Source organism: Euprymna scolopes, chromosome 3, assembly GCF_053919585.1.
Source record: "Euprymna scolopes isolate OS-2025 chromosome 3, ASM5391958v1, whole genome shotgun sequence".
In the NCBI taxonomy this organism is placed as follows: Eukaryota; Metazoa; Mollusca; class Cephalopoda; order Sepiida; family Sepiolidae; genus Euprymna; species Euprymna scolopes.
Window position 1 is genome coordinate 194,661,805 of NC_136484.1, and position 24,929 is coordinate 194,686,733.

Below are 24,929 nucleotides of genomic sequence, written 5' to 3' on the forward strand. Positions count from 1 at the left end.
TATTTATTTTTACTAAGTATTGGACAGTTGTGCTGAAATATTTTATTTTTACTAAGTATTGGACAGTTGTGCTGAAATATTTTATTTTTACTAAGTATTGGACAGTTGTGCTGAAATATTTTATTTTTATTTATTTTTACTAAGTATTGGACAGTTGTGCTGAAATATTTTATTTTTACTAAGTATTGGACAGTTGTGCTGAAATATTTTATTTTTATTTATTTTTACTAAGTATTGGACAGTTGTGCTGAAATATTTTATTTTTACTAAGTATTGGACAGTTGTGCTGAAATATTTTATTTTTACTAAGTATTGGACAGTTGTGCTGAAATATTTTATTTTTATTTATTTTTACTAAGTATTGGACAGTTGTGCTGAAATATTTTATTTTTACTAAGTATTGGACAGTTGTGCTGAAATATTTTATTTTTACTAAGTATTGGACAGTTGTGCTGAAATATTTTATTTTTATTTATTTTTACTAAGTATTGGACAGTTGTGCTGAAATATTTTATTTTTACTAAGTATTGGACAGTTGTGCTGAAATATTTTATTTTTATTTATTTTTACTAAGTATTGGACAGTTGTGCTGAAATATTTTATTTTTACTAAGTATTGGACAGTTGTGCTGAAATATTTTATTTTTACTAAGTATTGGACAGTTGTGCTGAAATATTTTATTTTTATTTATTTTTACTAAGTATTGGACAGTTGTGCTGAAATATTTTATTTTTACTAAGTATTGGACAGTTGTGCTGAAATATTTTATTTTTACTAAGTATTGGACAGTTGTGCTGAAATATTTTATTTTTATTTATTTTTACTAAGTATTGGACAGTTGTGCTGAAATATTTTATTTTTACTAAGTATTGGACAGTTGTGCTGAAATATTTTATTTTTACTAAGTATTGGACAGTTGTGCTGAAATATTTTATTTTTATTTATTTTTACTAAGTATTGGACAGTTGTGCTGAAATATTTTATTTTTACTAAGTATTGGACAGTTGTGCTGAAATATTTTATTTTTATTTATTTTTACTAAGTATTGGACAGTTGTGCTGAAATATTTTATTTTTACTAAGTATTGGACAGTTGTGCTGAAATATTTTATTTTTACTAAGTATTGGACAGTTGTGCTGAAATATTTTATTTTTATTTATTTTTACTAAGTATTGGACAGTTGTGCTGAAATATTTTATTTTTACTAAGTATTGGACAGTTGTGCTGAAATATTTTATTTTTATTTATTTTTACTAAGTATTGGACAGTTGTGCTGAAATATTTTATTTTTATTTATTTTTACTAAGTATTGGACAGTTGTGCTGAAATATTTTTTTTTTTTAATTTTTACTAAGTATTGGACAGTTGTGCTGAAATATTTTATTTTTACTAAGTATTGGACAGTTGTGCTGAAATATTTTATTTTTACTAAGTATTGGACAGTTGTGCTGAAATATTTTATTTTTATTTATTTTTACTAAGTATTGGACAGTTGTGCTGAAATATTTTATTTTTACTAAGTATTGGACAGTTGTGCTGAAATATTTTATTTTTACTAAGTATTGGACAGTTGTGCTGAAATATTTTATTTTTACTAAGTATTGGACAGTTGTGCTGAAATATTTTATTTTTACTAAGTATTGGACAGTTGTGCTGAAATATTTTATTTTTACTAAGTATTGGACAGTTGTGCTGAAATATTTTATTTTTACTAAGTATTGGACAGTTGTGCTGAAATATTTTATTTTTACTAAGTATTGGACAGTTGTGCTGAAATATTTTATTTTTACTAAGTATTGGACAGTTGTGCTGAAATATTTTATTTTTACTAAGTATTGGACAGTTGTGCTGAAATATTTTATTTTTATTTATTTTTACTAAGTATTGGACAGTTGTGCTGAAATATTTTATTTTTACTAAGTATTGGACAGTTGTGCTGAAATATTTTATTTTTACTAAGTATTGGACAGTTGTGCTGAAATATTTTATTTTTACTAAGTATTGGACAGTTGTGCTGAAATATTTTATTTTTATTTATTTTTACTAAGTATTGGACAGTTGTGCTGAAATATTTTATTTTTACTAAGTATTGGACAGTTGTGCTGAAATATTTTATTTTTATTTATTTTTACTAAGTATTGGACAGTTGTGCTGAAATATTTTATTTTTATTTATTTTTACTAAGTATTGGACAGTTGTGCTGAAATATTTTTTTTTTTTAATTTTTACTAAGTATTGGACAGTTGTGCTGAAATATTTTATTTTTACTAAGTATTGGACAGTTGTGCTGAAATATTTTATTTTTACTAAGTATTGGACAGTTGTGCTGAAATATTTTATTTTTATTTATTTTTACTAAGTATTGGACAGTTGTGCTGAAATATTTTATTTTTACTAAGTATTGGACAGTTGTGCTGAAATATTTTATTTTTACTAAGTATTGGACAGTTGTGCTGAAATATTTTATTTTTACTAAGTATTGGACAGTTGTGCTGAAATATTTTATTTTTACTAAGTATTGGACAGTTGTGCTGAAATATTTTATTTTTATTTATTTTTACTAAGTATTGGACAGTTGTGCTGAAATATTTTATTTTTATTTATTTTTACTAAGTATTGGACAGTTGTGCTGAAATATTTTTTTTTTTAATTTTTACTAAGTATTGGACAGTTGTGCTGAAATATTTTATTTTTACTAAGTATTGGACAGTTGTGCTGAAATATTTTATTTTTACTAAGTATTGGACAGTTGTGCTGAAATATTTTATTTTTACTAAGTATTGGACAGTTGTGCTGAAATATTTTATTTTTACTAAGTATTGGACAGTTGTGCTGAAATATTTTATTTTTACTAAGTATTGGACAGTTGTGCTGAAATATTTTATTTTTACTAAGTATTGGACAGTTGTGCTGAAATATTTTATTTTTACTAAGTATTGGACAGTTGTGCTGAAATATTTTATTTTTACTAAGTATTGGACAGTTGTGCTGAAATATTTTATTTTTACTAAGTATTGGACAGTTGTGCTGAAATATTTTATTTTTACTAAGTATTGGACAGTTGTGCTGAAATATTTTATTTTTACTAAGTATTGGACAGTTGTGCTGAAATATTTTATTTTTACTAAGTATTGGACAGTTGTGCTGAAATATTTTATTTTTACTAAGTATTGGACAGTTGTGCTGAAATATTTTATTTTTACTAAGTATTGGACAGTTGTGCTGAAATATTTTATTTTTATTTATTTTTACTAAGTATTGGACAGTTGTGCTGAAATATTTTATTTTTACTAAGTATTGGACAGTTGTGCTGAAATATTTTATTTTTACTAAGTATTGGACAGTTGTGCTGAAATATTTTATTTTTATTTATTTTTACTAAGTATTGGACAGTTGTGCTGAAATATTTTATTTTTACTAAGTATTGGACAGTTGTGCTGAAATATTTTATTTTTATTTATTTTTACTAAGTATTGGACAGTTGTGCTGAAATATTTTATTTTTATTTATTTTTACTAAGTATTGGACAGTTGTGCTGAAATATTTTTTTTTTATTTATTTTTACTAAGTATTGGACAGTTGTGCTGAAATATTTTATTTTTACTAAGTATTGGACAGTTGTGCTGAAATATTTTATTTTTATTTATTTTTACTAAGTATTGGACAGTTGTGCTGAAATATTTTATTTTTATTTATTTTTTACTAAGTATTGGACAGTTGTGCTGAAATATTTTATTTTTACTAAGTATTGGACAGTTGTGCTGAAATATTTTATTTTTACTAAGTATTGGACAGTTGTGCTGAAATATTTTATTTTTATTTATTTTTACTAAGTATTGGACAGTTGTGCTGAAATATTTTATTTTTACTAAGTATTGGACAGTTGTGCTGAAATATTTTTATTTATTTTTACTAAGTATTGGATAGTTGTGCTGAAATATTTTATTTTTACTAAGTATTGGACAGTTGTGCTGAAATATTTTATTATTTATTTTTACTAAGTATTGGACAGTTGTGCTGAAATACTTTATTATTTATTTTTACTAAGTATTGGACAGTTGTGCTGAAATATTTTTTTTTATTCATTTTTACTAAGTATGGGACAGTTGTGCTGAAATTTTTTATTTTTTTTTATTTTTACTAAGTATTGGACAGTTGTGCTGAAATTTTTTATTTATTTTTACTAAGTATTGGACAGTTGTGCTGAAATATTTTATTTTTATTTATTTTTACTAAGTATTGGACAGTTGTGCTGAAATATTTTATTTTTATTTATTTTTACTAAGTATTGGACAGTCGTGCTTAAATATTTTATTTTTATTTATTTTTACTAAGTATTGGACAGTTGTGCTGAAATATTTTATTTTTATTTATTTTTACTAAGTATTGGACAGTTGTGCTGAAATATTTTATTTTTATTTATTTTTACTAAGTATTGGACAGTTGTGCTGAAATACAGCTTTCATTAAAGTTATCACTGTCGCTCTAAACAATTGGAAAATCAAAAAATATTTCATAAAGCAGCTTCGATTGTTTTACTGTAATGAATTGAAAAAAAAAAATTAAATGAAAACTTTTCTATTTATCAAAACCTGGTTAATTCACTGATGCAAGAAAATATCTTCAAATATGCGGCAAAATCTCTGCATATACTGATTGAAAAACTTAGAAAACATTTCATTTTCATCTTTTAACATTCTGTATGATTTGATTCTATTTTATTACATGCAATCGTTTTCTTGGTATTAATATTACTAGTATTTAAATTGTTAGTAATATTAATGGTATTGGTATTATTAGTGTTATATGCAGTGATAAAAATTTAAATGACAACTTTTATTTTCATTTACAATTAGCAAAAATTATTTGGAATAACTATATCCAATGATTTTATGCAATAATTATTTTTGCTCACAAGAAAATGATCTACAAAGTTATGATTGATTATTGATTGAATTTCGGTTTGATAGTAACACAGTTTATTTCAGATCTACCCCGAACCTGACGACGAACAGCCAGCTGAAGAAAAGTGTTGCCACACAGACTTAGGGCCATGCATTGGTGCTTATGTTTCTGAAAACTGCTTGTGAAAACTTTATTCTTTGATCAATTAAAAAAGCATAAGATGAAAAAAAAACATTTTTTTTACTTTATTTGAAAGCTTTCTACGCAATGTGATAAGACACTTCACTACACACATTCGCATGCGAACGTATCCTGTAAGAAAAACACTACCGAAGGTGGTTAAATGGCACAAAATAGTCCCGAGGTCTAAAGTTCATACCATGCAAATGTTATATTTGCAGCGGATTTGATTATCAGACTCGTCAGCGACCCCGAATAGCCGTAAAAAAACAAATTAGTGGTTGGTGTTCTGTTGTAGCGTAAGGTAACATTTACCTGCGTTTTATTTAAGTTTTTTACTAAAAATGCACTCGGAAAGACGACACCCTAGATTTTTTGTCATTTAATAAATTGATCATGTGAGGGTATCATGAGATTAAATCAAAATTTAATATTTAAAAATAAATTGTCGCTAACGTTGATTTTTTTAAAGAATAATTAAATTTAATTGTATTAAAAATGCACAAAAAAAAAAAAACACTACATAAAAATCAATCTTGGTTGCAAAAATCCGAACAAGTCAGTTATTTTATATTTGTTTCTGCCATTAATAAGTTTGGCTTAAATGTATTTATTATAATTATTCTAAGTTTTATTAAAAAGTTCTGTAAATATATTAAAAACGCGCTCAGAAAGGCACCCATTTATTTAAATATCTTTTATTTAAATACGTTCGTTTTGTTACTTAGTTCAAAAATGTTTTGTAAATATATTTTTCTTTTCAATCTTCAAAAGTTTTGTAAATATATTTTTTAAAGATCTTGCTTGCGAATATTTGACCATGTCTTCTGTCTGCTATTTGACGTATTTACAAACAACTAACACCTTGTGCTAATGTCAAGGTCAAATCACTGGTGTCACTTGAAATGTGCACTGGTCGTCGCCGTCTTCTGCTACAGGGTATCTATTTACTTCGTCCATATTTTTTAATCATGGTCCACTATTGACTGACACGTTATAGATCGGTATGGGTTGTCAAGAGATAAAGAAGAATAAGAAATTTCAGAGTTTACAGCCAGTTTGGGGAGCGTGGTTAGGGTTAGGGTGATTGTATGCTGAGATGCAAAGAAAGTTGCATGTGGAAACTGAAAAAGTGTGGAGTGCACTGTGTAAATAAGTTTGACTGTAGAATTTAGCGGGTCCTGAGATATGTCTCCGTGATATGCCAGAGAGAAAAGTTCATGTGGGAAAGCCAATGTTACAGGGATGTGGTGCAGTTAGAGACTGTGAAATGTGCACTGGCCGTAGAGTCATGAAGAATTGAGTGTCGCCATATGTGAAGTAAAAATGCACCTGTAAATGCAAATATGAAAGATATAATCCTCGCAGAAGAGTGTGAAAAGTGCAATGTACGCTGGCTGTATAAGTGATGGAGTGGGACTAAAGAAATTTACGGGATGTGTCCCCATAAGATGCTGGAGGAAAAAGGCATGCAGGAATACGAATGTTATAGGGATGTAATGCAGATTTGTTCTCTGCCCAATCCGTGATGCATGACTAACCCCGTGACCCACTGGCAAACGGTAAATTGCTGAGAATAATGCACGAGGAGATAGAGAGGTCAAATAAGTGAGAGAAAGCAAGACCGTCTTAAAAGACAAGATGGCCGGTGGGCAAAAATAATTTAATCTGCTGACGTCATCACGGATAGTCCTTACCGGTGACACCGGTAGTCACCGGTAGGCACTCGTAACGTCTTGGAGTCAGTGTAATATTTCCTTTTTTATTAAAATGCCTTCATGGTGCATCGTTCCAAATTGCTGAGGAAATTATCATAACGGACCAAAAAGTGACAGTATTTTAATTTCCGAAAGATAAAGAATTATAATGCAGTAAAAAAAAAAAAAAAAAAAAAGATTTTACACCATCTCCATTCAGCAAAGTAAGTTTTAACGTGCTCCCCCCCCCCCTGTATTTAACACGATGTAACTATAATTTAATTCAATATTATCATCCTAAATTTTTTACCATTCAAAAGAAGCTTCAAATAAACTGCTAATATTAATAAAAAAATTTTTACAGCATACAAAACTAATGAAAATGCGAGACAACATCGATTCTTTAAAACACGTGTTTTAAAAATCTAGCAAAAATTAATTTTCCTGAAATTTTTCAATATTTAAAAATAAATTATGCCGGCTGATAAAATTTTAAAACTTTTTTTTAAAGCTAGAAAGATAAAATTTAAAAATACTTATATATATATATATATATATATATATATATACATACTGTTACGGGTGCGGTGGCTAATCACAACGCCGTAACACAGTATTTGCTATCGTAAGGAAGAGTAGGGACAAAGGTTTTGAGGGAGAGAGATAAAAATATAAGAAGCAGGTATTTTATATAAAAATAGGGAATTTATTAAAGACACAAAACATACCAAAACAAGATAGGCTGACAAATATTTATGCAAATAGTATTTAAACAGGACAAAAGGGGATGAACACAATATTAAAATATGAGGGAAAAAGGGTAACAAGAGGAAGGTAATTATAGTGGGGAAAACTAGGCACAGCAATAATCTATTCTCGGAACTTAATACATAATATGATATTCAATACGTTTGGTCAAATGATAAACAAAAATACTTTACCCTCTGTCGTATTAATAGGGATGACCAAGTTGGGTAGTAGGTGGATTCTGGTGTTAGTGGGTTGAGGTTACAGTTCTTACGACGCCTTTGAACAAATCCGCCGGGGAGAAAGGCTGCCTGTGGAAGCTACTAGCTCACTCTTTCTCACTCCCGTTAGGCTGTTACTCCCAGCCTTTTATATTCATAAGGGAGTGTATATCTCTTAGACCTCTTTTTCTTTCCTTTCTTTTCTTCTTCTTCCTAACCTTTCCTAATTCTATTTTTAGGGATGGGGACAACCTGAATGACCCTAGGTTCTGTACCCAGTCCATTCAAGGTCAAAATTAATACTACGTCTCTTGTTACACTTCCCCCCCTCAGAGTAAAAGTTTTGAGTTACAAATGAAAAACTTTTACAACAACAACAAAAAGCAAAAAATATATTAGTAGTTACAATGTTTTGAGTTACAAATGAAAAACTTTTACAACAACAAAAAGCAAAAAATATATTAGTAGTTATGTACACATGATTTTAAGGCAATCAGTTCCAACAATATTCTGTAAAATAATAAGTCGGCAAAGGAGAATGCATTTGTAACATTATACTCTAGATAATCCGTCTGCAATAATATTGTTTTTTCCTTTAATGTGTTTGATGGTAATGTTGTATTCTTGTAGGAGAAGGCTCCATCTTGTCAGTCTCTGATTTTTGTTTTGCATCTTTGCAAGGAAAGTTAATGGATTATGGTCGGTAAAGACCAGAACAGGGTACATGGTGACGCTGAGATAGAAGTCGAAGTGTTGTAGTGTCGTCAATAATGATAAACATTCCTTTTCAATGGTTGAATAGTTCTTTTGGTGAGTGTTCAACTTTTTGGAGAAGTACCCAATTGCTCGGTCGATACCTTCATCATCCTCTTGGGTTAAGATACCACCCATTCCGACATCACTGGCATCAATTTGTAGTTTGAATTGTTTTGTAAAAACTGGTGTTGCGAGAGCTGGGCCCTCCATGAGTGTTGATTTTATTTTGTTGAAAGCCGCATCACAGGTCTCACTCCATTTGTATTTTACATCCTTTTTAAGGAGGTCCGTGAGAGGACCTGCTATAGATGAGAAATTTTTACAAAATTTCCGATAAAATCCTGCCATACCGAGAAATCTCATTAATTGTTTCTTGTTGGTTGGAATAGGATACTCGAGAATGGCATCCACATTTGCGGTGATGGGTTTAACTTGTCCTTGGCCCACAGTATGGCCTAAATAATTTAATTTTGCATGACAAAATTCACTTTTGTTTAAGTTCACAGACAGGTTTGCCTCTTCTAGCTTACGGAAGAGTTGCCTTATGATGTGTAAATGTTCGTTCCAAGTCATACTGTACACGATTACATCATCAATGTATACATCACATCCTTGAATATATTGTAGAAGGGAATGCATCATCCTTTGAAATGTTGCTGGTGCGTTTTTCATTCCGAATGCCATAACCTTGTATTGGTATAGTCCATCGGGAGTCACGAATGCTGAAATTTCCTTAGCGTTATCGGTTAAAGGTACTTGCCAATAACCTTTCATCAAGTCGAATTTACTGACATATTTTGATTTGCCAACTTTGTCGATACAATCATCAATTCTGGGAATCGGGTATGAATCACTTTTGGTTACTGCATTCACTTTCCGAAAGTCGGTAACAAATCTGTAGGTGCCATCGCCTTTTGGTACAAGTATACAGGGAGAACTCCACTGACTGTTGCTTGGTTCAATAATATCATTTTCCAGCATATACTTGATCTCTACCCTCAACTGTTGAAGCTTGATGGGGTTGACTCTGTAATAGTGTTGTTTGATGGGTTTTTCGTCTCCCACTATGACGTCGTGTACTGCAAAGGTAGTTTTACTAGGGACATCAGGAAAAAGATCTTTGAAATCACTGACCAAACCACACATTTCCTTTTTATTCTCATTTGGCAAATGTTCAAATTTTTTATTTAAATTAGCTAGTATTTCCGAGTTTTTTAGATGACTACTCTGTCCCATTTCCTCCCCTCTGACAATTGTATTTTCATCGTTATTTAAAACATTTTCAGATGAGGTTATTTTTGTAATATTAGTTACTGTTGTAACTGGTTTACCCATATCTAACACATTTCTGTCAACGTATCCTTTTAGCATATTAATGTGACAAACTCTTCTCTTTTTTCTTCGATCTGGGGTGTGGATGATATAATTTACATCATTTATTTTTTTCTCTATTTCATATGGGCCAAAATATCTTGCTTGTAGGGGATTATGTGGGATGGGTAAAAATATTAAAACTTTGTCCCCACTTTCGAAGGTACGATTTTTACTATTTTTATCAAATATAGCCTTCATTCGTTTTTGGGAGTTTTTCAAATTTTCTTGCGCTATTTTCACGGCCCCGTGTAATTTCTCTTTAAAATTTGATACATAATCTAAGAGATGTAATTCATTTTTCTCCGTTAGCCATTTCTCTTTTAATAGCTTTAAAGGTCCCCTCACAGTATGTCCGAACACAAGTTCGAAGGGGCTAAATCCTAAAGAGTCTTGTACAGCTTCTCTAGCAGCAAATAAAACAAAATGGACGCTTTCGTCCCAATCTCTATTATATTGATAACAAAATTTTTTCATCATGGACTTCAGGGTTTGATTAAAACGTTCGAGAGCTCCCTGTGATTCGGGGTGATAAACACTGGATTTGTGTTGTTTAATATCCATCTCATTCATTATTTGTTGAAATAGACCAGACATAAAGTTTGTGCCTTGGTCTGATTGAATGGCTGAAGGAATTCTAACTAAACAGAAAAATTTAGTTAAAGCCTTTACTATAGTCTTAGCTTTAATATTTCTTAACGGAACAGCTTCTGGGAAACGAGTCGACGTACACATAATCGTCAGTAAATATTGGTTTCCCATTTTTGTTTTAGGGAGTGGCCCAACACAATCCACTAGTACTCTACTAAAGGGTTCTTCGAATGCTGGTATAGGTCTGAGTGGTGCGGGCGGAATCTTTTGATTAGGTTTTCCGACCATCTGGCATGTGTGACACGAGTTACAAAAATTTACCACATCACGCTTAAGTTTTGGCCAGTAAAAATGGTTTAGAATTTTTTCATAGGTTTTATTTATTCCTAAATGACCTGACATGGCGGTATCATGAGCTATTTTTAGTATTTCTTGTCTATAAACCTTTGGAACTACTATTTGACTTATTACCTTCCACTCCTCATCCACATTAGCATCTAGTGGGCGCCATTTTCTCATTAAAATTCCATCGTTCATAAAAAAACACTCCCTAACTTCTTTTGTTTCCGTTTTTGGTAAGGCGTTATTTTTGAGGAGGCAAATTTCTGGGTCATTCCCTTGTTCACTTATAAATTGGTCCCTAGTTAATTCGTCCGTTTTATTTTCTTCTGGGAGATTTAATTTTATTTTTTTACTCGTATTATTCTGTTGTTCTAACAGGTGGGATATGAAAGTTTCGTCAAGTCGTAATTCATCGTTTGGTATCTCTAGGTGTTCCTTTTCTAGTCGTTGTTTTCTTGTGGTCGCTCTGGTAATAGCGCATTCCGGGTAAATGTCGATGCGTTCCTCCCCCACTGTTTTATGGTTTACTACTATCTGGTCACTGACAATGGGATCAGCTATTACTCTCCCTCCAGCTAAATCATTTCCTAGCAGCAGCGACACCCCCTGAATCGGTAATTTGGGTCGCACGCCCACGATAACTGGGCCAGTTATTAATTCCGATTTTAAGTTAATTTTGTGTAGGGGCGCTTTATTTATAGTCATTCCTACCCCTTGTAATAATACAATATCTCCGGTGAAGGTAGATTTCGATAGGGGAAGCACGCCTTCTAATATTAAAGTTTGCGACGCGCCAGTATCCCGCAATATTTTAATCGGCTTGGCTTCTTCAGGGTCGTTAATGTACACATAACCCTGGGATAAAAATGGCTCATATCTTTTCATGTATGAGTTTTTTTCTTTCTCGTTTCTCGCTAGCTTTGGGGAAGAAGACTGGTAAATACTATCGTTTCTCGTTTTGTATGTAATAAAGGCATGTGGTTGAAACTTATTTTCTTCCCTTTTCCTTTTTAAGATCCGACACTCGGATATAAAGTGGTTATCTTTCTTGCAATAAGAGCAGAATATTTTATTTTCTCTCGGAACGGGTGCGGGCGGGACCCTTTGATTATAATTTTTATTAAATACGTTAGGAACACGCGGCTCGGTTAACATTTTCTCTTCTGTACGAAGGTTTGACTGGTTTTTTGTTATTTTATTTCTTTCCCAACACCTGTGGGTTAAATTATATGTATCCGCCATTATAGCTGCCTCCTTAACGGTTTTAATTTCTCTTTCGTCAACTCGCATTTGAATTTCTTGTGGGGCGCATTGTTTAAATTCTTCGATGAGAATAAGTTGGCGTAAGCTATCATAGTCATTATTTACGTTTTTCGCTCTAACCCATCTATCGAAGAGGTCTTCTTTTTCTCTGGCAAATTCTACATAAGTCCGCCGCTCAAATTTCCTATACTTCCGGAATTTCTGCCTATATGTTTCGGGTACTAACTCGTAAGCATTTAATATGGCGTTTTTTATTGTCTTATAATCCGCGGCATCTTCTAGACTAAGCGCAGAGTAAACCTCGGCGGCTCTTCCCACTAGCACGGTTTGTAATAAGGTTGGCCAGTACGCATACGGCCAATTTAAGTTTGCTGCGATTTTTTCGAAATGAGGGAAATATTTGTCTACTGTTTTTTCACAAAAACTAGGCACTAGTCTAACATTTTGTGCTGCGTGAAACGATGAAGCATTAGACTGTTGACTTCCATTACCCTGTAATTTAAGTCTTTCCAGCTCTATTCTCTCTTGCATTTTTAGTTTTTCCTTCTCTAGTTCTAACTGTATTTGTCTCTCCTGCTGTCTCTCCTGTATTTCTAATTTCTTTAGTTCCAAGGTGAGTTGCGTATTATTTTGTCCGTCTCCCTCGCTTACGGTAGCGGTTTCTAGAAGGTTGTTTTCTATTAATATTTTTTCTACGATACTTTTTATTTCGACCTTTTTCATATTCGGGTCTGTATCTATTTCGAAGAAATTCGCAATTTCTACTAATTCTGCTTTTCGTAGTTTCCTGACTTTTTCGCCCAGGTCGGCTAAACTTAAAAATTTCTCTACAGAAAAAGACATGATAATAGAAGAGCCCTCTTAGTACGTCAAATAGTTATTATAATTTAATTTCTCTTTTTTCTAGTACTTTTGCGAGCGAGAGCCCTCCCAAATTATCTGCACAAATCCCGGACACGAGGCCCCAACTGTTACGGGTGCGGTGGCTAATCACAACGCCGTAACACAGTATTTGCTATCGTAAGGAAGAGTAGGGACAAAGGTTTTGAGGGAGAGAGATAAAAATACAAGAAGCAGGTATTTTATATAAAAATAGGGAATTTATTAAAGACACAAAACATACCAAAACAAGATAGGCTGACAGAAATATTTATGAAAGTAATATTTAAACAGGACAAAAGGGGATGAACACAATATCAAAATATGAGGGAAAAAGGGTAACAAGAGGAAGGTAATTATAGTGGGGAAAACTAGGCACAGCAATAATCTATTCTCGGAACTTAATACATAATATGATATTCAATACGTTTGGTCAAATGATAAACAAAAATACTTTACCCTCCGTCGTATTAATAGGGATGACCAAGTTGGGTAGTAGGTGGATTCTGGTGTTAGTGGGTTGAGGTTACAGTTCTTACGACGCCTTTGAACAAATCCGCCGGGGAGAAAGGCTGCCTGTGGAAGCTACTAGCTCACTCTTTCTCACTTCCGTTAGGCTGTTACTCCCAGCCTTTTATATTCATAAGGGAGTGTATATCTCTTAGACCTCTTTTTCTTTCCTTTCTTTTCTTCTTCTTCCTAACCTTTCCTAATTCTATTTTTAGGGATGGGGACAACCTGAATGACCCTAGGTTCTGTACCCAGTCCATTCAAGGTCAAAATTAATACTACGTCTCTTGTTACAATATATATATATATATATATATATATATATATATATATATATATATATGAAACTAAACTAAAAAAAAAAAAAAACGCGCGTTCACTCGTGGTCTTTTCATTTCATTTCATTAACGTAATTGGGTTTGTATTACTGTACACATAGATTCGAAAAAGTTGTCAAAAAACAAATTTATAACAAATAAATGTTATCAAAGGCAAGATAAGTTACTTTTCTACCAAATATTTTTCGTGTTTTTATTCAATGTAACATGTTTATTCAGCTCGAAAAACAGTGTTTACCGATGTATTCGAAAATTCAAGATGGCGTCTGATTCTCTCTTTAACACGGTAAGTTTGGGATAAGGTGTTATATATAAAAAAACTATACAACATGCTATTAAAAACCCGCCGAATATATGTCAACCTATGTCACGGTAACATATATTGAGCGAGTTTTTAACAGTATTTTATCCGGTTTTGTATTTATAACACCTTTTCCCAAACTTACCGTATTAAAGAGAGAATCAGACGCCATCTGGAATTTTCGAATACATCGGTAAACACTGTTTTTCGAGCTGAATAAACATGTTACATTGAATAAAAACACGAAAAATATATCCAGTTTGGTAGAAAAGTAACAGGTTTGTATTACTGTACACATAGGTTCGAAAAAGTTGTCAAAAAACAAATATATAACAAATAAATGTTATCAAAGGCAAGATAAGTTACTTTTCTACCAAACTGGATATATTTTTCGTGTTTTTATTCAATGTAACATGTTTATTCAGCTCGAAAACCATACAGTGTTTACCGATGTATTGGAACATTCAAGATGGCGTCTGATTCTCTCTTTAACACGGTAAGTGTGGGAAAAGATGTTATAAATAAAAAAAACGGATAAAATACTGTTAAAAACTCGCTCAATATATGTTACCATGACATATATTCGACGGGTTTTTAATAGTATTTTGAATAGTTTTTTATTTATAACACCTTTTTCCAAACTTACGGTGTTAACGAGGGTGTGAGACGCCATCTTGAATTTTCGAATACATCGGTAAACACTATGTTTTTCGAGCTGAATAAACATGTTACATTGAATAAAAACACAAAAAATATATCCCGTTTGGCAGAAAAGTAACTTATCTTGCCTTTGATAACATTTATTTGTTATATATTTGTTTTTTGACAACTTTTTCGAATCTGTGTACAGTAATACAAACCCACGTATTTTAACAAACTGAAAATATGGATATAAAAAAATGATTTTGCATGTTATTTTTGTTATGTGGTGAAATAATCTTAAATAAGAAACATGATTTTTTCTTTAAGTTAATTATTTTTTTACTGTGCAATATTTCATGAATTTATTAAAAATATTTTTGATTTTGAAAAAATATTCATTTTGATTAAAAAAAAAAAAGTTTAATTTTAATATTTGTTTATTGTCTTAAGCAAAACATTTGATAGGAGTTGTGTTCTGCTTCAAATATTTATAATCTTACATGCATAATTTTCATTTAATTATATTAAATAAACTTCAAGTTTATTTCAAATCAAATCGTGTTCCTTCACTTTTTAAAATGTAATTTATAAGTAATTAAAGAACGCATTCTAATCTTTAAAATCTATAATACAACGAAATATTCAATTGCTAATATACTTAAACAAATAAGTTTTTTTTTAATTATTTTTTTATTATTAATATTAGATGAGTTTCAGTATAAATCATCGTGTTCTTTCTTTATTTCTTTATTTTAATCCAATTTTGAAGTTTTGTAACGCTGTCTGTAAAAATTACTGTTCATTATTGACAGTCTAAGAGTTCCACATATCTTGCTTGTTGGGACCTCGGCGATGACGTCATTTTTTCAGCTGTCCGGCCATCTTTATAACGAAGGCCACGGACAAAGGCGCTCCCGCCGAGATAACCTGAAGAATGGTTGTGAAAAGAGAAACCAAATAGGGATTGAGAGAAGTATACCGATCCTTAGAGAAATGGAAACCGATGGTATTGATGTCATTCTGATTTTGTAACGAATAGAAACTGCCGGCAAAATAATTTAAAGATGAAGTGATGGTTTACTGAGATTAGTTGTGAGGCATTAAAACTGTCGAATACAAAGTCACTTGGCCTGAAAGTTTTTACAGAAGACAAAATAGTAAATTGCTTCTCATCTGTCAAATAAGTTAGGAAACAAATGAACTAATGATTTACTTGAGAGTGATGTTAAAGTATTTAAACTGCCAAATAGAAAGTCTTTAAAAAAAAAATTAAAAAAAAACAAACGATGGTACTGACGTTCTGATTTTTATAATGCTTATAGATAAGGTATTCCATTTTCAGGTTTTAGGTATTTTTGTAATAGAGCACTTTGCTGTAGTTGGAATTAATAATGTTAATGTGCTCACCACACCATTTGGATTTGAAATCAACAGTACTGATGTAATATGAATTTTTGTATAGCAGATGAATAGATTGTCATTGAGCAAGTTTCGCGATAAATAGAGGCGAAAATGTGACTTGACTGTCATGTTTGATTGGAGTCATTTCAATCAGCAGAATACCATTTACTCAGTTTTCATTTTGCTTCCGACAATCATGTGAGGATAGCGATTTGAAAGGATGACCATAACCCCAGAGGGAAATAATTAGACCTATGAGTGAACAATTAATTGTTTATGGTGAGATGCAGGGTTTGAAAGAAAACAGCAAAGTTATAGAGGATTAATCATGCCAGAGAGGAGTAGGAATTTCTTTTTGAGATGCTGTATGAATTATGAGATGAGAGATTTTATTACGATCGGTTGGCTCAGTGCGCAGGAAAACGTGTGTGGCTGGAAATGACTGATCAAAGGTTGCAAAGTTTTGAATATTTTATGGCCAGATCATTGTTCAGCAAGGGATGATTTAAGAATTTGACCAATTGCTGTGGTCGTTGAGAATTCTGACCAAAAAAGAAAAAGTTTAGTTGAGGACTGACTAAATTTGGAAAAGAAAAGGAATATGAGAAAAATGGATATGTCGATAGGATCTGATCTTATACTTTTACTCAATGAGGTGTGAAAAATCTAATAATTTCTGGAATCCTGTAAAAACTCAACATCTTTTCTTGATAAAATATGCAGATCTTTTTAGATGTAATGATTTTTTTTTTTTTTTTCATATCCGCTTCTTTTAGTTCTTTGTCAATAAATTTTTTTCTGTTGTTGAGTTCATTTTTTTTTTTTTTTAATTGTTTCTCAATTTTGATTTTCCATTTGAAGAAACGAACGGAAAATGTTTTGGTGCTTCTATATTATAATAACGGAAAAATATTGAATTTCAAGTAAAACAAATTGTACCCACATGATTGTCATGTCACAAATAGTAACATATCCAAAAATTATGGAGAATGATAAGTTAAGAAAATAATTCTTAATGAAAAACAGTATCCGATAAAGTCTGGATGAGGAATAAAATTTGTTTGACATTTTGAATTACGTTCATCACATGACATAAGCAACAGAACTTAATTATCTCCCCGGTCAATTTATCTTCTTTAGCGTAATATAGTGATTTCACTTCATTTCACAAATTTATTTTTTTCATTAATCTTTTTCTACATTGTCGTTTTTCATAATTTTTGGATATGTTACTATTTGAGACATAATTACGTAGGTACCGTTTGTTTCAATTGAAATTCAATATTTTTTTCGTTTGTTTAATATAGAAGCACTATTTTTTTTTGCTCTAAATTTTTTTTTTTTTTTTTTTTTTTTTTTTTTTTTTACATTTTATCACCCCCCCCCTATTTTTCAAAAGCTTTTCCATATTTAATGATGCTGATTTCACAAGACAATTTCTTTGCAATCATGCAATACTGTGCGCATTGGTATTTAAACAAAGAACAAACAAAAGCAAAATAAGGATAAATCATTTATTTCCTTTTTCCACAAAAAACTCTTAGTTGGAAGGGGTGGGGATATCTGGCAAACAAAACGAGGGGAGTCGGGGGCAATGTTTAAACAAATCCTCACCGGTAACATAATGAAACATTGCCCCTCATCCACTTGAAATCAAATTCCTTTGCATACGAGTTTTGGTTGGGAAATATTAAAGCGTTAAAAGAAAAAAAAATTCCTTTTGTGTGTGTGTGTGGGGGGGGGCTAAATTATTCATGCCTAATTCTTGGTAGTAATTGAATCGCTTTTTTTTTTTTTCTTAATCGTTTAGGGGACATAATCATGAAATTGACTGTCAGCTGAATTGGATAGATGGATAATATTTTGAAAGGGAGAGGTTTCATCTGTATAACAAAGACTTCTTTTTTAAACCAAAAAATCATTCAACAGCAAAAAAGTTCAATTTTCCAATTATGACAATTTGTTCAATTTTGTTGATTATGAAATTTTCAGATTAATTCGAAGAAGAAACAGAAAATGAAATTTATTTTAAAACAACAAATTTTCATAAAACTATCAGCATATTAATCATGTGAGATTTGTTAAAAAAAAAAAAAAAATATTCAGGATTTTTTTTATGTAACTTTTTGAAATTTTTTTTTTTAATTACGTTTTTGTCAATGATTTCTAAAAAAAAAAAAAAAAAAAAAAAAAAAAAAAAAAATCGAGGTGGGGGAAGGGCTGAGATCATAATATTTTGAGATCAGATTCGCATATCAAGTTTCTTTGTCTTTTTTTTTTTTTTTTTTTTTTTTTGGAGAATCAAAAATCCTAAGATATTAATTTGAAATGTAATTTTTCTTCTTGGGCCAAATATCAATATATAGTATATGGATATAAATATCTATATAATTTTTTTTTTTTTTTTTCCTCAAATGGAGAATTTTTTTTAATTATAAGTTTTTTTTTTTTTTTTTTTTTTTTTAATAATTCAGTCTTTGAAGACAAGAATTCTCAATAAAGATTGTGTTGCATCAATTTTTTTGACCTTAGAAAAAAAGCATTTATTTTTTACGTATTTGACTAGGATGGTAGTCTTGAAAGACATCTCTGATCAAAAGGAAAATTAAAAATAAAGCAAAAACCAAATTTTGTTTCCAAGATAAAATTAATTTCGATTTATGGAATGTATTTGGTCTCAGATGTAGATGGGTGTGTGTAGGGCAGACTTACCACAGAAAAAACTCTCGACAATCGGATCCATTTTCTTCTTAGAATGTCAAACCCTTTGCTTATTTAAGATCACAAGAAAATCCAGAATACAAATGGAGGTTAGGGTCAGAGGGTATTAAAGCCTAAAATAGTCCCCACCCCCAAGAGAAAACGCAGGTTTGATTTTCTCCACAAAATTTGAACATGCACGATTCTTGCGATCTAACAAAAACGTTTTGGTTGTAAATTGTCAATTTATCGTAAATTACTTTTTACAACGTGGGTTAGCAAAAAGAAATTAATGTCCGTTTTTTTTTGGGGGGGGGATAACTAATATATACACACACACACTGGGTTTACTTTCGACAACCTCCTCCTAACTCTCGCTTCCCTTATTTTATCCTTTAGTCCTCACATTCCATGAGCGATATTTCTGACAAAGGAAGAAGAATTGCTGTTTTCTTGAATTGGAATCTATCCATTTAACACTTAATTTAAAAAATTTTTCTCCTTTACCTCCTTATAATCAAGTGGCTTCATGTATTGTCTGAAGCGATTTCCATAGAAAAATATCTATAATTTTGTAAAAATAATCTGAAGATACAATCATTATCATTGTCATCATTTATCGTTCACACGTCAATTCTGAAAATGATTTGAATAAAGATGGTTGAATTTTAATATCTTCAGAAATTTATAACAAAATTAAGTTAATTTATTTATCAAATATATCTACAATAATGAAATAATAAAAAAAGATTTCCTACTTATTAAAGTTTCCAGTTCTGAAATCTATTTCATCTTCAACACTTTGAACAAATATCTTTACCGTAAAATTTAAATTGTTACAAACTTACTAATGGACATTTTCTAGATACAATGTGTACATTGGTTTGTCGCGAAAATGTTTTTTCTTTTTTAAATTGTATCTTTGAAAAATCAGATCTACAATATATTGAAGGTAAATTTCAAAATTAATTGGTATTAAATTAAATAGTATGGAGTGAAGGGGGGGGGGGGAAATGTGAAAAATTAAATGCGTTTCATTTCTCACATTTTTTTGATAAAAAATTTTCCATCGTAATAAGATAGAAACGAAATAGACAAAAGTGAATACATTTTCAGCTGTGAGCGAATGTTGGATTTTTAGGTTTAAAAAGAAAATATATGTTCTTTGTAGTCGACCAAAAATAGAAAAAAATATTAAAAACTTTTTTCTTATCCATTTTTTATAGATAAGTTAATTAGTATTAACATTTTTAAAAAATCTAAGATTCCAACCAAATTTAAAAATAAGATTCCAGCCAAATGGGCACATTGAGAGTTGTATGGGTTGTCATGTATGACAAGATTGGTTAATGAGATTCAAATTATTTCAATACTGGACTCTTGTCAAGAATTCCAACTACATTAAAGAAAAATTTGTATAATGTATATATCCATGATAAAACGAAAATATCATATTCCAAAAATCATATAAACTGATCAAGTAATTTTATTTTTAAATAAGAAAATCAGATTTTATGAGTGATAGAAAGAAGAGCAGCTGTCTTGCTTGCAATTTAGAAAACACTTAAAAAAAAATAAAAAAATACAAGAGATAACTCAATAATTCAAACTTGCAAGATTGACATTGTCATTTATTAATGTCTACAAATTCCCATTAATAGCTTTTAAATGATTTTTGTTATAAAAAAACTACTTTATCAATTTATGTAAATTTTTTTAAAATTATATTTTCATTTTTTTCATGGATACATGCATCTTACAGATTTTTTTTTTTAATCTGGACATTTAACCAATGCTATAATGAAAGATTTAAATTTCGATACAATTTTGACGTAAATGTAAAAATAAACCGATCATTTCAGCCTAAAAAAAAACAACTCATTTTATGTGAAATTATTTGTGAGAAAGTTTACACAATTCATAAAATTAATGCAAAATCTTTTTCAGACGTTTTTCATTTGATGAAAATTTAAACAAATGTAATTTTGAATTTGATGTTTGAAATTCTTGAATATTATTTTGATTTATTTAATCAGTCAGTATTTATAACGACTGTTATTGGCAGAATTTTCCGGGGAATTTACATAAAACAACAAAAAGGTGCTAAAACGCTGAACCAACGAAATTGCAGCAACATTGTTTAAGAAAACATTTATCATTGGTTTATTATAAAAAATAAAAATAAATATTTTGATTTGAACAAAAACAAAAAATCATAAAGAAAAAAATTACATAAAAAAATCGAAAAGAATTGTTTTTGTTTGTAATCAGTTGTTAGGTATTCAAAAACATTTGTTTTTTTTTGTTTTTTTAATTTTAATTTTTTTAAATATTGTAAAAATGTCCAATAATTATTGATTGTATTTTCTTCATAACCAAAAGAATATGGTTTTGAATTTTTAAATTTTTCATTGAATTATCTTCATAATAAAGGAAATATATTTTTCATTGAAAAAATTAGCCAGTGTCTGCATAAAAAAGTTTTTTAAAATCACAAAAAAGTCTTTCATTCAGCACCTTCCATCATTTTATGTAAACTGAGAAGATTCCAACGATAGCATTATCCTTATAAGGCTTCATTTTGACAAAATTGGAATTGTCTTTATTTTTAGAATGCCACTACCAAATTTGGAGCTTGTTCTAAAAACTTGCAACCGAAATGAAATTCTTTTGTAGAGAATTAGAATTCTCCATTTCTACATCAATTTGTAGAAAATTATTTACAGTTCTTTTTTTTTAGGGAGCAAACAGAGATAAATTAAGTGGATCCATTTTTAGGGAGTGGGGGGCAACTTAAGGATGGATAAAAAAGACCCATCTTTTTGAAAAATTTTATTTATTATAATACGTATTCTGCAAATTCTAAGAATCCAAAATAAAAAATAAAAATTTTTCGATTTTTTTTTTTTTTCACTTTTGTTTTTAAAAAGTAAAAGCTTGGCTTGCATTTCTTGAGATGAAAGCCGAAAAGGAAATTCACAGGAAAAAAGATCTTCATAGTGAATTATCTACATTAACAGGGGAAACAAGTTTTCATGTCATTTAAAGCAAAACTTCTTTTGCTTCTTCATCCGTTATCAAGAACTTATAAGCGTACAAGTTTTTTGGGGAGGAGTAAGGGGTAAAAAATTTTAAAATGCTATTTATCTATGAAAAAAAAAAAAAAAAAAAAAAAAAATTCTACATAGATTTCTTCCTATTCTGAAAAATCTGAAAATTGAAACTCATTTTCATTTGATTTTAAATAATTGCCAGAATGTATAAATCTAGCAGTTTTTATGATTCATGTGACAAAATCTTTCAGGGAATCCATTCAGAGGGGCGCAAACTGTAAGAGCACGTTTAACTATTATGACACAAGCAGAAATTTGGAGACTTTAGACGACTCTTGTGAGGAATGACGAAATAAGAGAAGATTTTTTTTTTCACAACAAACATGTCAGCCATAAATCACGTTAAAAAAAGAAAAATCCACACAAAACGAACCAAACGATTCTGAACAAAATTTTCAGATTTTTGTTGACATTTTTTTAAATTGAATTTTTATTGTATATATTTTCAGCAGTAACATTTCAACTAAAGTCATCTTCTTTGAAAAAAGTTTTAAAAAATGAGACATTTTACCTTTCTTATCAAATAAGTCATTTTAAAACTAACAAGTATTCTCACTTTCTTGATTTTTTTTCATGACAGAAAAATGTTCAGTTTTTATTTGAAATTCAATTTCTATGACAAATCCTCAATTGTGAAATCGAACGACAAAGAAAAAAATGACTGAATAAAATCCATTCTTCAAAAAAACAAAAATAATAAATAAAATGACACTTTGCTTTTTGGAGAAAAAAAAAAAAAAGGTTAAATAATTTTGCCGAATAAATTAAAATTGAAAAAGAGAAACTCATTCTTTGTTTCGATTCATTGAAAGTCGCATTATTTCAACTGGAAAAAATTTTTTGTAAAAAACAAAAACAAGAGGAAAATTTTGTTCATTCACATATTTTGTGTACACATACGCAAAAACACATACACACGCACGCACGCAAAAGCACATATGCAAAAACACATGCACACATATGTAAAAAACACAAAAACACACACACACATGCAAAAACACACACAAACACTTAGAAAATGAGTGACTAAACTCGTTCCATCTTTGACAAAAAAAAATTTTTTAAATTTGCTAAAAAACTGATTTGTAAATCCAATCAACACTTGAATATTAACTAATATTAAAATGTGCTCAAATCTGAATAAAAATAATATAAATAAAAAAAAAGGAGATATCAGTGCTTGTCCAGAATTCCACCTATATTAAAATCAAAAAATTTTTTTTAAAATGAGAAAAATTTGTATTGTGTATGTATCCATAACAGAAAGAAAATATCATACACCAAAAATCATGTAAATTGATCAAGTAGTTTTATTTTTATAACGAAAATCATTTTTAAGCAAATTTGAGTTTTTCTAATGCACCCCTCTTCCTCACATTAAGAATGGCTTTTTAAAATCTCACAAGTTTGAATTATTTAGAGTTATCTCCTTTCTTCCTTTAGACTGTTTTAAAGATGTCATCGTGAAACCATTTCTTGTAGTTTAGCTGTAAAATTTGATTTTCTTGTTGTAAAATGAAACTACTCGATCAATTTACGTGATTTTTGGTGTACGATATTTTCTTACCATCATGGTTACATGTACATATTATAAAGATTGTTTTTTTGTTTTTTAATAAGAGGAAAAATTTAGGACAAGAACCAGGGTGTCATACTGCAATCAACATTTGTGAAAAGATGCTTAAGCTATTTGAGGTAGTAATGGTAAAAAAAGGTGAAAATGAGTTTTGAAAAAAATTTAAAAAGAAAAAATGGGGGGGGGGGCGCAAAAAGCAAATGTGATGTTGCAAACCAAATGACAAAAAAAATGTGAAGGTTTTGCGTTCACATTTGGTTATTTTTTTTTCAGTTTTTTTTTTTTTTGAGAGAAAGAATCCATATTTGGATTCTTTCAACTACTGTTCGCATCTTGAGTGTTATTCACACGTTTCGGTCGATATAACCTCCGACCTACTTTAGGTGTATCATGTTGAATTCAAGAATCTGTATGGAATTCTAAACGAAAACTTTTATTTAATCGACAAGAGTAACATGTTTTCATTGCATCAATAATGACTAAATAATTCGCAAATGTATTTCAAGTGTAACCCGAATTAGGATTGAACCTTTCACATCCAGAAGAGTGTAACTTACAACTGAATTTTACCAAATATCTTATACACTATGCCACGAGTTTGACAAAAATTCCAGAGTTCAACAAGATACACCTGAAGAAGGTCGGAGGTTACATCAATTAAAACGTATTGTGAAAATGACACTCAAGATAAGAACGGTAGTTCAAAGAATCCCAATAATACGAATAATTAATCTTCATCAAAAACTTCAGAAACAGAAAGAAAATAATTAGCCGATCCAATTGCTGACTCCTTGATGGGAGGAGAGAAGGGGGAGTAAAGATGGAGAAGGAGGAGCTCAGCAGTTGCCCGGGTTGAGCCAGGGTCAAGAATTATAGAGAAGACGCTGGTAATGTGGATACACTTCCATATCGGGTGAATGAAGTGAAAATTCCAATTTGACGAGGCAGGTGAATTCCAGGGCAAGTAAGTCCTTCCTGTGAAGTCGGAAATCATCTTCCATTTGCTGAAAGGAGAAAAAAAAATGAAATGGATTTGAAATGTCTTGAATCATCTTCACATTATTTGATCAGCTATTATATAATGCCCACCTGTCTGCTTAAATGTATGTTTGTATTGATGTTTGCCTAAAACTTTCGACAGAGGCGACCGATTTTCACGAGATCTGTATCATTTTGAAGCTCGATCCTCCGGATGACAAATATCGAAAAATTGGCCAAAAACATTAATTCCTTCACTCTCAACTGGGCAGTTTTCTACAAAGAGGTTCGTTTTTTGCGCTGACATTTTTGCAAATCATTCAAACCTTGAATTGCATAAAAGATTTTATTTTGACCACCCGTGATGTCACAATTGCAATAAGGCCGTTTTTTTTTTTTTTTTCACTTCTTTTTCCTC

The 24,929-nt window shown here is 30.2% G+C and overlaps 1 protein-coding gene across 12 annotated transcripts in view; it reads right to left on the bottom strand.

The window, feature by feature from the left end:
* Positions 1-22,349: 22,349 nt before the first annotated feature.
* Positions 22,350-24,929, bottom strand: part of LOC145260510 (CDK5 and ABL1 enzyme substrate 2-like) — a 144,106-nt gene continuing 141,526 nt past the window's right edge. For all 12 annotated transcript variants that reach the window (XM_080118665.1, XM_080118718.1, XM_080118698.1 and 9 more), the window contains one exon: positions 22,350-24,537. In XM_080118665.1, the coding sequence (XP_079974791.1) occupies positions 24,397-24,537 (141 nt within the window). In that variant the 3' untranslated portion in view covers positions 22,350-24,396. The remainder of the gene's footprint in view (positions 24,538-24,929) is intronic.